The sequence below is a fragment of the Macrosteles quadrilineatus genome, unplaced genomic scaffold (genome assembly GCF_028750875.1).
Source record: "Macrosteles quadrilineatus isolate MER2022 unplaced genomic scaffold, UCM_ALF_1.0 Scaffold_2__2_contigs__length_208266976, whole genome shotgun sequence".
Classification (NCBI taxonomy): domain Eukaryota; kingdom Metazoa; phylum Arthropoda; class Insecta; order Hemiptera; family Cicadellidae; genus Macrosteles; species Macrosteles quadrilineatus.
In genome coordinates this window covers 145,942,357-145,955,527 of record NW_026542595.1, presented here as the reverse complement: position 1 = coordinate 145,955,527, position 13,171 = coordinate 145,942,357, and the positions used below count along the sequence as shown (strand labels likewise).

Sequence of the window (13,171 nt, the reverse complement as noted above, 5' to 3'; positions counted from 1 at the left end):
GACTTTGTGACAGCCCAAACCTTTTTGAGAAAATCAATACACTATCAGAGTTCAATGTGGAGATTACTGTATTTTACTGGGTTTTGGGGTAGATATGAGATTTGACCAGGTTCCTCGGAGCAAACTGGTTGCGTCCATGGTTCCTTGATACAAACTGGTTGTGTCCATGGTTCCTCGAAGCAAACTGGTTGCGTCCATGGTTCCTCGAAGACAAACTGGTTGCGTCCATGGTTCCTTGAAGCAAACTGGTTGCGTCCATGGTTCCTTGAAGCAAACTGGTTGCGTCCATAGTTCCTCGGAGCAAACTGGTTGCGTCCATGGTTCCTTGAAGCAAACTGGTTGCGTCCATGGTTCCTCGAAGACAAACTGGTTGCGTCCATGGTTCCTCGGAGCAAACTGGTTATGTCCATGCTTCCTCGAGGCAAACTGGATGCGTCCATAGTTCCTCGAAGCAAACTGATTGCGTCCATGGTTCCTCGAAGCAAACTGGATGCGTCCATAGTTCCTCGAAGCAAACTGGATGCGTCCATGGTTCCTCGAAGCAAACTGGATGCGTCCATAGTTCCTCGAAGCAAGCTGATTGCGTCCATGGTTCCTCGAAGCAAAGCAAACTGATTATCTTGAGGTTATCAAAGCAGCTAAAATTGTCACTTCAAACTGCTAAAATTTGTACTTCAAACTGCTAAAATTTATAATACAGTACTTAAATTACTTTTTACAGCAACATAAAAAAAGTTATAACGGAAGCTATAAGGAATAGGCTTAAATTGGATTATTGAGATGATCTTTAACATACACCAATTTAACATAATGTTAATTTGATAATTTAACATAACACCAACAAACCTCTTTTTACATTAACTACACTATCTCATATCTTGAACATGACTATTGAAGTTTCCAATACCAGCCTACCTTCAGCAAAGCGACGGAATAGATTTTTTTAAATTCCTCCCGATCGACGGTGCCCAAAATAGAGCGTGAGGAGCCCTGCAGAAACGGCTTATTGTGTGCAAATATGAGGGAAAGGTGGCTTTGGGGACCGAACTTTCCCCGATGAAGGTCCCATGCTGACTTACCGGATAGAGAGGCTGAGTTATGGGCTTTCCAAAACAGCTTCGAGTTACTTGTCTGATATACTGCAGGGAATCGGACCGTGAAATGAGTTGCCAGAACGAGACTAGGTCTTCTGAGTGAAAAATTAGATTTTGAAATTTAATGGTATTCAAGCCAATGGCAGTTGAAACAATTATTCAATTTCAGAATGAACCGTGATCATTAGAATCGTCATAATTTGAGGGATCAATCAAAATAGCCATTTCCCTTCCAAGCAGAATTAATTGATTAAGTACTCCTGAATTTCAGAGGAAATTTGTTTGAATTTTCCAATACGTTTATTGTTTGAATTGAATCAAAATTCCTATTTTCCCAAAATGCTTTAAAAACCCGAAGTTACACATTTCTTGCTTTTGTGCTACAATGTGACAAATGACAGTGTAGTAATGGAGCACAAATAATAAAACCGTTAACATGAAACGTACAATAAACTATTCACCACCCAACATTCTTGAAGCAATGATTCCCACAAGAAGGATTGACATTACTTCCACCTCCACAAATTCAAGCTGTGGTTTTTCGCAATACACTCATAGTTACGAAACAATCACATGACGAAAAGCTAGACAAGGAAACAACTAGGATTGGTTATTAGTCTTCAAGGACAAGCGTGACAGGAATAGTGTTTGACTTCCGAGCATACCTCAGGTAAAAGAGGAATCCCGTCGACGACACAGCGACTGTGCAATCACAACTACATCTGAAGCAAGATGCGAAAAAGCGGACAAATTCATTTATCTAATTGTGTAATGACTTCTTCTACAAATTTAACACCAATAAATGGAGTTTAATGTAACCAAAACAATTTCTAGATTCAAACTTCACATTTCGTCAAAGAGTTTACGACTTTCTTTCGATCCTCTTACAACAAGAGTGGCTGTGCAAGAGTCTAATAGGAGTTTCCCTTCTATTTCACAAAACATCCATCATGAGTTGTAAATTTCTCATAACTCGAAGCGACTCACGCACCGAAAATCTCTCCAAATTACAGGACATCCCCAATTAAATTGGCCAAAGACGGAGACGTGCCGAACAAGTGAAAGCTGTCGAGACTCAGGATCTTCTGCTGAGGACCTCCAAAACTGATCAGCGTTTACCTGCAGATTCGACGCAAGTATCTTTCGAGCGCAGATTTTTTTGACAATTTGATAGGGTGCACTATAATATTATTTAACAATGCGTGTGAGAAATTTAAAGAAATAAAACTCGAAAATACGTATATACATTGAATCTTCTATCTTGGACAAAATATATTGGTAGGGGTCTCGTAATATTGTAGAGATTTGGCGCCGTGCAAGCGCTTCATTCAAGTTATAAGATAAGGAATTAAAATTATCTATGATGGTACAACATATGGAAAATACTAATTGGATTCTCGCTACTCCATGAAAACGGAATTTTGAATTGAGTTCAAGTAGGAAATACTAACATTGAATGAATACGTTTTAGGCTGTTGTCGAATGGTTTATCCAGCGGCCAATGATGCTGACTGAATGTCAATTGTCAGTGCCACTGTACACGCACTGCCATATACATCGATGTATACAGTATGCTACTATTCACCAGTGTCCGCGACGGTATCAGTTGCGGGTGGCCCGCTAGTCGCTATAATTACGTATCCGGCGGCGGCGCGGCGTGGCGAACCGTGTCGCAGACTACGGCGACCATGGCTTCTAAAACAGCGACGTGCTTGAAATAATGAGAGTTCAAATTGTGTTGAACACTTTAAAAGGTATTAAGTGTCAAGGAGAGTGGTCTGCATAGTTCGAAAAAATCTTTCGAAGAAGAACAAGGAGGATGTTGGGTTGGTTTGTTTACTTCGTTGATTTGTGTGTTGCACAAATCGTTCATCTGTGGTTAAATTCAATTTCATACTATGACTATGAACAAATATTTAATTATTACTATCATTATTGTGCTAGGGGTTATTTCTTATAAGTCTGACTAATACGATCTTTTGCCGGTGGAGTGTCTTTTACCATAGACAAAAAGCCTTTACATTCTTAAGTCAATGTTTACATTCACAAACGCTTAGAGGAGCAACCACTTAGCTATGAAAAATCAAGTATGAGAAGTTTCATAGAGTCAGAATGAGGGTTTCATCCTTCTAACAAAATAACATCCTTGTAAAAAGTATTATATGTACTTTCAGGCGTTTTTCCACGCGTTTTTGAAGAAAAATAACAGACGTAGAACATTTAAAATTTAAACAAAATTTACCATTGAAAGTAAACAATTTACGTAGATTTGCTGGTTATTTATACATAACGTACCCAAAACTAGTTTATTTTTTATTTAAATATAGAATTCACTACACACTTTCCTCCGTAGAAGCCCTGTTTGGAACCACCTCAGAATGGCCCTTGGCTATGAAAGGATAGCTCGCTCGACGCTCACTGTAGAACATTCACCAGATACGATCCGTGATCGCTGTGGCGTGACGTACACTGTAGCTGTGTTATCAGTGAAGGGCCGAGACCTTGAGATGAGATAAGACACGTCTTTGTCCTCACCTGCCACGCGTCCGTGCGTGACGAATACCTCCGACGTCCAGTGGGTACCAACATGACAAAGATATTTTATGACTGAAACAGTTTGTGTACGTTTTTGCCTTTCAAGGGGGTTTATTATACATCGAGCATCTTGGATTATAGAGTAAGTTTGTGGTTGGGATGCTCAATTTACAATCTGGGGCTGCCGGATCGATTCTAAAAAAAGTTATCTTTTTGGATGCTTCAAAATTTGACTCAGCTTTCCTTGATGATTTGGGACTTAATAAATGGTCTTCGATAAAGAAACAGTTGGGCTTCGTAACAAAGTAAGACAAGGACTATCTCACATCCACATCCACAATCAACTCAAATTCAAATTGTGCATTAAAATGATACACAATCATCACGATACAGTAGAATAGACTTAAGCATCCACGTCAAGGGTTTTACTAGCCCACCTTTACACCTGCATGCCACACGAATAGTACAACAGAAACTGTATGGATCATAAACATAACAAATTACGTCGCTGGCCCGAAGGTAAACATGTGTTATTAATATTTTAACGAAACTGTCAAAAACTTGTCCAAAACAGCAGTTACTGTTATTAGTCTAGACATTCGGGCCAGTGACGTAATTTGTTTATGTTTATGATCCATACCGTTTCTGTTCTAATATCCGTGGTATGCTATAGAATAGAAGGAAATTAGTAAAACAGCTGTTATATGCAAAGTGCATGATTACCTCATCGACAAGTCACCGTATTGCGTCATAGTACAGGTAAAACTCACCTAAGAAAACATAAAAATTAGTCCATTCATGAAACTTTCAGGAAACGTAGTAATTACCATTAGGTATTGGAATCTGAAGAGTCCCTAGTGGTTGTGGGGCTGGAAGTACCATTTTATGGGGTTTTAAGTTTATGGGGGTAGTGATTTTGAGTAAATTTTTATTTATGGGATCCAAGCAAGTGGGGTGTCGTTTTCTATGTTTCTTAGGATGCAGAATCGAAAAAGAACATAATAAAAGCAATACAACCGACAGTTTATTAGAAAAAGACTAATTTATTAATGAAAAACTAAATATGATAAATTAATTAATCTAAAATAATCCAGTTAATTAATATCAATCACCTATTACAAAATTTATCATGAGTCTGTGTCACATGATAAAGTTGTGAGGAAAATTAATCAAGAAACTGGTAGTTACACCTCTTTAACCACCACGTGTCATATTGTTCATCAGCTACTGATGCATCATCACCTTCCATGGAATCGTCAGGGTCTCTTAACTCGTTCTTCTCCATCATCGTCTTGCCTTAACACTGACAGCTTAGTAGGGGATGGGTAGCAGAAATATATTTCAGTTCTGGCGATGATCCTGCAACTTAAGGTGAAGATAATATATAAGCCCAAGAATGTAAAACCGCCCAGACCCCAATTTTTAAGGACCTTGGTCGCCCGTAATGACGTCATCAATATGGCGCTCGGAAGAGGATGCTGGGTCGCTATGAATTGGTTATTTTACCAAAATGCCTGAACCGATTTTAATGAAATTTGGCATACAAGTGCTTGAATACTATATCTAATCCCAGTTTGTCAATGGTCGAGTTTGATTAGGTCATTTTAAAATGGCAGCCATTAATAATTAAAATAACTAAAAATTGTTTAATGTTTTGTTTTTCAACTCTCTTCAGAAATCTGCAGCAATATTTCATTTTCCTTGCAATCACAGGTTGTGATGCCGTCTCTGCATTTCATAAATTAGGCAAAATACCCCCACTGCAGCAAACCTGCAGACTAAGTGAGTTTCCATTTGCCTGATTGGATTTTCAATTAAATCCATTTTAATAACATTAAGTTTAGTGTTAACTAGGTTTGCTGCTACGGGGAGGGTAATAAAGTGGGTTTTTTTATTAAAATATGAATAGGTTAAATAAATTCGCCAAGTTTTATCAAAATATAACATAAACTAGCAAAAAAACTAATCAGGGTATTTAAAATAGTTTAGAGAGAAATTCGAAAATTTTACGTTTAGAAGGGCAAACAGGAGAAAACCCAATTATTACCCCATAAATCCCCCAGAACACCCCGTTCTCATGGTCCGATCATGCTGGTTCGCAAACTCGTTCGAGTAAACGTAGGTTTACACGTTTTTACCAAATTTCGTCAACATTGGGTAATTTTTGTTTGAGTTATTACTTGAGTTGTGCTAACGTTCTTTAAAAAGTACACGTCTACAGTCATTAACGCTGTTAAAGTTTGATGTTATGTCATATAGAAAAGTACAACAAATCTTTGGATTGATTCTAACGAGTTCGCAATCCGGCATGATCCCCATGGGAACGGGGTTTTTGGGGGGATTTCAGGGGTCAAATTTGGGTTTTGTCATGTTTAACCCTCTATAACATTCTCCAATTTCTCTCTAAACCATTTTGGATACCATGATGAATTTTAATACCTTAAAACCCAAATTATTTTGTTTATTGAAGTGTTTTTGTACGGATATTGGTTACCTACCCAGAACATTCAAAAATTGTAAATTTATCATTCACATTTTATTCTTATGGAGAATAAGTAAACTGTTGTAGTTTACTCGTTTATGGATATATTTTGATAAAACTTGGCAAATTTATTTATTTTGACCTAAGCTATTAATGTTTCAATTAAAAACAAACACACTTTATTATACTCTCCGTAGCAGCAAACCTATGTACTAATTAAACTTGATGTTATTGAAATAGATTTAATTGAAAATCAAATCAGGCAAATGGAAACTCTCTCAATCTGCAGGTTTGCTGCGGTGGGGGTATTTTGCCTATTCCATGAAATGCAGGGATGGCATCACAACCTGTGATTGCAAGGAAAATGAAAGATCGCTGCAGATTTCTGGAGAGAGTTGAAAAAACAAAACTTTAAACAATTTTTAATTATTTTGATTATTAACGGCCGCCATTTTGAAATGACCTAATCAAACTCGACCATTGACAAACTGGGATTAGATATAGTATTCAAGCACTTGTATGCCAAATTTCATTAAAATCGGTTCAGGCATTTTGGTAAAATAACCAATTCATAGCGACCCAGCATCCTCTTCCGAGCGCCATATTGATGACGTCATTACGGGCGACCAAGGTCCTTAAAAATTGGGGTCTGGACGGTTTAACATTCTTGGTCTTATATATTATCTTCACCCTAAGTTGCAGGATCATCGCCAGAACTGAAATATATTTCTGCTACCCATCCCCACTACTAAGCTGTCAGTGTTAAGTCAAAACGATGATGGAGAAGAACGAGTTAAGAGACCCTGACGATTCCATGGAAGGTGATGATGCATCAGTAGCTGATGAACAATATGACACGTGGTGGTTAAAGAGGTGTAACTACCAGTTTCTTGATTAATTTTCCTCACAACTTTATCATGTGACACAGACTCATGATAAATCTAGTAATAGGTGATTGATATTAATAATTAACTGGATTATTTTACATTAATTAATTTATCATATTTAGTTTTTCATTAATAAATTAGTCTTTTTCTAATAAACTGTCGGTTGTATTGCTTTTATTATGTTCTTTTTCGATTCTGCATCCTAAGAAACATAGAAAACGACACCCCACTTGCTTGGATCCCATAAATAAAAATTTACTCAAAATCACTACCCCATAAACTTAAAACCCCATAAAATGGTACTTCCACCCCCACAATCACTAGGGACTCTTCAGATTCCAATACCTAATGGTAATTACTACGTTTCCTGAAAGTTTCATGAATGGACTAATTTTTATGTTTTCTACTGGTTTTTTAGTATAATTTTACCTGTACTATCAGCGAATTATACCATTTATATCATTTCAAATTTCTCTAAATTCAAGCGTACATGTTCCGGAATTTTCAAGCTTCATCTCAAGGAATGTTTGATTGCACACCAAGCTTCTGACGCAAACAGCACATTGAAGTTGCTTCAAAGTGAATGCGATTGGCGGTTTCCCTGGCGTATCGCTGTCGGCAACTACAGTAGTGACGTAATAGATCAGCTGTACACCTGTTGAGTGAGGAGTGCTACTGTTGATAATGGCCTTTTATAGCCTCCAGTGAAACCGTCACACCTGGTTGCGAAGTGGTGGTCACGGGTTTGGGTGACAATGTAAAATAATTGCACTTCACTCTAGATGGTCTGCAAAGAGAAGTAGGTAGTGAACTTTCTGTAAGTTTCTCAAAACACAGGAATATAAAGAGGAACAGGCTCTCACAAATATTTCAAAACTACGACAAAATATTGAGATTGCTTTAACCATCAAAGTGTTATGGCAAGAGCTCAACCACTAAATAATTAAATAAGTCCAATAAATTCATTAGTTATACCAGTTTACGGTAGACGTATTTGATTAGCGGCCTTTAAACTAATGAACTGCATTTTAAGGAATTTAGTACAAGAATCGTATTTTAAAGCATTGAAAATGTGTTTAAAAGCCCAATTTTACATGGTGTTAACTCTGTAACCGTTTACTTGAGCAAGATAAGAAGAGGATTTTTGATAAAAATTTATCATGGATTATTTTGCACATAATGCCCCAAAAGTATATGGAATCAATGACGATGCAAATAAATGTCCTGTAAAAATTATATTATGTAGCACATTTTTCTCTCTTCGTTCTAGTCAAACAACATGTATGCCATCAACGTCTGAGTAAATGTCATCCAGCGTCGCACCACGTTATACATATCTCGTCACACGCACAGAGAGAGTGCCGTGGTTGGCAAAACTGTGTCAGTAAGAGAACGTTCGCCTGAAAAACATAACCTCAAAACGCGCCGTCCACCTGTCACAAGAAGCCGCCATATTGGAAACGGCAACGTGCAAATCGCAGCGTCTGCTTAGCGCGCAAACCAATAAACTCGGGAGTTGCAATTGAAATTACCCTGACGCGGGTGACTTGCTAACAATCAATTGCTGACAGTTATAACTGTGAACTCTCTTATTTGAATGCACTTTCTACAAGAAGATACTTTGTAAGTACTTTCAGGATTACCTGTGTCAGGGTTTTAAGTACATACGTGACTGAATCCAATTTCAACGTATAAACAGCTGTTAGTCGAAGTTGTAGAGTAACAACAGGTGTTGCGGAATTCCCAACTGTAAAGTACTCTAACTTGGTCGGTATCTATGTCAATGCCAACCATTAGCTAAACAGAGTTATAAGCAACGTAAACGTAATTAGAGGCGTTTAGAAGTTACAGTATTGCCACTATAATCCCTCAACTCTAACATTGCATTGTCACGTGACGTAACGGTCAAATTACAAGAATGTTTATGCAAAATATGTGTAGTCAAGTTAAAAGGCTGTTTAGCAATAAGTTTTACATTTTTTGTCCAGTCAAATTATTTTAAATGTCGTAAAAGGGTAAGCAGATCAAAGTAGACCCTCTCAAATCTAATGGACATTTGATTACACTTCTCAATAAAGAATTGTCTCTACTTTAAGATGGGTTAGATTTTTTACATTTGCAATAAGTAGGCTATCATTGAGTTGCGGATGAATAGTGATACCATAGGTGATACTGATCAACGGAATCTGGCGAGCCATTGCAAAACCAATCATGCAAGTTTTCCTTTTCGTATGAAAGGCTAAAGGAAATGAGTTTTTACAGAAAAGAATGAGCGGGTATTTCGGTTTGTGTACAGCAGTTGGCTGTTGTTTTTGGACTCGATCTCGGCCAAAGCTGCCCCCAGAATAACCTTGTCTACGTCGCCGCCCCCGACACATATAAACTCTCCGGTAAATGGCATTCTTATAAGCTCATTATTAAACGGCAACTTGGGTAAAATTTTAACCGTTAGTTTTTCCATGTGTGAAAACAAGCGAATTGTTAGCTCTATTAAATATATCGTTCTACATTTAGTGGCTAACTATGCTATACAGTATATTAAACAATCATTTAAAATTGAAGAAGAGGAAAAAGCTGTCGTAATTAAAAAGATAAGTAAATTCAGTATGGAAATCCCATTATTTCTTCACGTATTAATAAAATACTAACATAGACTACTAATAATAGTTGTGTTCTATCCTTGCTTACACCTATCTGTTTCCATAAATTCAAAGGATTGACGTTGTTTTAAAGGAAGGGCGGTTACTGAAACTACATATTTATGTTTCCAACGACAAATTATGCAACATACAGTATTAAAAATTCTTTATTCAACAATTAAAAGGGAAAAACGACAGAATTATACTTACTATAGACTACCATATCACAATTCATAAATTGAACGGTACACGTCCAAAACACATATCAGGAAAGTTTGGGAAATTAAGAAATAACATAGAGTTTGCAATTTTGAAGAAAACACATTTTTACCAAAAACTCATCATTATCACAGAAGAAAGCTAGTTTGAAACTGGAACCATACTTCTAACTGGGACAAGAGGTAGTTTAAGATCGTTCCAGATTTCAACGAGGTCTTGCACAAAAGATTCCATCATGTGTTGAGAGTGATGTGGTGTTGGAACTAGTCGCAGTCTTTCCTCCCCTAACCTCACAGTGGGGTAGTTGATGGCTTGAACGTAGTGTCCTTTCTGCAGTAGAAGATCTGACAAAGCCGTGCACTGAGCTGGGTCTCCAACCCTTATGGGGATTATGTGTGAAGAAGTATGATCAATTGGGAAACCACATTCAATCAGTTTGTTCTTCATGAAATCCACGTTATCCTGATGTTTATTACGTAGGCTGCGACCCTCTGGTCCACGAATGACAGATATCGCAGCCATTGCACCTGCCACTACGGTAGGAGGAAGCGATGTGGTAAATATGAACCCAGCAGCATAACTACGAACCATGTCAACAAGCCTGCTAGTACTAGCTATGTATCCTCCGACGTTTCCAACCGCTTTGCCCAAAGTTCCGGAAATTACGTCCATTTGCTCTTGAACACTATCTCTTTCACCAATACCTGCTCCTGTATGGCCGTAAAGTCCTACAGCATGAACTTCATCCACGAATGTCAAGGCTCCAAACCCATGAGCTATCTGGCAGAGTTGCTCGAGAGGACATAGTGCCCCACTCATAGAATGGACGGTTTCAAACGCAACAATCTTGGGAACGCTTTTGTCCACTGTGGAGAGAAGTTCAGCCAAATGCGTTGGATCATTATGGCGAAATATATGCTTTGGAACTCTACTGTTTCGGATACCTTGGATCATAGAGGCGTGATTTCCTTCGTCTGAGAATACATGGCACCCTGGTAAAGCTCTAGCTAAGGTGAACAAAGTTGAATCATTCGCTACAAAACACGATGTAAACAAAAGAGCAGATTCTTTTTGATGCCATTGTGCCAGATCTTGTTCAAGATTCTCTATCAACAATGAATTTCCAGAAATGTTCCTAGTTCCCCCGGCTCCTGAACCGTAGTTATCAACGGCGTCTCTGACTGCTTGTTTCACAGTGGGATGGCAAGACATGCCCAAGTAGTCGTTGGAACACCAAACGGTCACTGGTTTCTCACCCCAGCTGTACTCGAGTGCCAATGGAAATTGTTCAGCTAGTCGAGACACCTTCTTGAACACCCTGTAGGAGTGATCTCGCTTCTTTCGTATTATCTGATCATGGAAGAAATCTTCGTAGTTAAATTTACTACCGATGTTTTGTTTCATTGGAGACTTTTCAGGAGAATTCTTATAGCCACTTCGCTGCTTTCTTTCCTCACCAATGGCAGCTTCATCTGGATGTTCTATACCATCTTCTTGAGTTTCCTGACGCACCTCCCTTAGGTCATCAAGAGAAGGACATTTCGTTGCAATTCCCACGGAACTTTGTGTTGTAATGTTACGACTTTTACCAAACACCAAACGAGACATCACGGGACAGTGGCTCCAGAAGACCTTAAGTAAGTCACGATAATTGTGAACATAAGTAGACGGCAGACATCGCAAGAACGGACAAGGCATTTCTTATTTTATAGTGTTGATAATGATAAAAACTTGATTATGGCACCGGAACAGAAGGTTAAACGCGTTTAACCTTATTTTGAATGTTTAAAAGCACAACAATAACAAATCTGCAATGTTCTAAATCAAAAGAATATAAACAGCTGATACTACGTTCACGACAAATTACAGATAAAACATACTACATGTATTCATTTAGTAACCACGGTCATTGAGCAAACAAATATACTATAAGAAATGCTATCATTTGCTAATTCCAACTGTCAAAACTTGGACTCTATCTTCAAATGTCAATTTTTATTATTCAACATGAGGTTTTTACAACAAGCATTAAGTACATCTCTGTTTTATTTAATCCCCAAAACAATGGCAATTCACCACTTCAATGGAATAGCCACGTGTAAGAAATTTCCATTGTCTATTCTCTATAAAATAGGTGTAATCTGTTAGATTGATCGATTGTAGCAGGGATTAAACCAAACCATTGTCATTCACAAGACTGCAAATTGCAATTCGCACATTTGATGAGTTTACGTCTTATCTTGGCATTATTAGTGATTGACAGTTTTTTAAATCAAGTTGATCACGTGTTCTATACTAAATGATTTATGGTAAGTAAGTTTTCAAATACTCTATATCGAGGGGGTCATAACACGAATATTCACACAGTATTTATCGCCTCTACAATATTTACTTTACAGTTACAGTGACTACCACTGTTCTTGGTTACTGTTCTTGGATGTTATAAGAACTACACAATATAGCCAATAAGTGAGAACATTCATTTAGTATTTTCAACACGTGTACATCCACGACTATTTATCTGACTTGTAAATTACTTATCATCGTTTACAGTCTTCCTCTTATCGATTTTGTATTGCGCTGTAACTTTTATTGCTTATCACTCCAACCTTATCGTCTGTGTCTTCCGTCGGTGCGTCAAAGTGTTCACAAAATTATCTTTCGATCACGTAGGTGGGTTTTTCATTTTGAATGTAGAAGAGAGAAGGTCAAACGAGAAAACGTTTTAACTAATTTTCCGTCGGTTGTACGCTCACTATTTGATATTTAGGCTTTTATCTTTACTTTATCTTTATTTTACCTTTAGGTTTGAACTAAAGGTTTACTAATAAACTCGCATAACTTTACCTAGACTTAAACGGAGTGTAAAGAAGTAATTTTAACTTTAAAAGCCCGGGTGACAACCAGTTAAGGATTCTAGGATCGGAAATAAGACATATAACTCTTCCCAAGAATATTATATAAATCAATTTCCCATCTTTTTACGTCCATCGTATGGTTTGTGTGATAATGCATAAAGAGTTATAAAGAGCATAAATAGTTCATATTATAATCATGCATTAATTTGTTTTTATATACAGACATTTGTAAAACCTAGCGTTCAGACTCAGAGTCTTAAATTTACTGAACCTCTTTCAGGATGAGTTTGTAAATAAACCTCTCTGATAGTACCGGAACTTTGTTAGGTAGAGATAATAGAATTACAGGGTAAAAACCGCGACGGAACTCCACGTCTTGAACACAACATGGCCAGGTGTCTGGCGGATAGCGTTGAGAAACTGCATTGTTTCTGGAATTGGATGTTATCATTACGAG

General features: G+C 37.6%; 2 protein-coding genes across 3 annotated transcripts in view; both read right to left on the bottom strand.

Annotated features, from left to right (window-relative positions):
• LOC128983897 (uncharacterized) overlaps positions 1-13,171 on the bottom strand; it is a 138,515-nt gene that overhangs the window by 86,684 nt on the left and 38,660 nt on the right. The window lies entirely within an intron of this gene.
• LOC128986493 (5-aminolevulinate synthase, erythroid-specific, mitochondrial-like) lies at positions 9,998-11,561 on the bottom strand. The gene has a single exon (XM_054406895.1). The coding sequence runs from the start codon at positions 11,552-11,554 to the stop codon at positions 9,998-10,000; it is 1,557 nt and encodes a 518-aa protein (XP_054262870.1). The 5' UTR covers positions 11,555-11,561.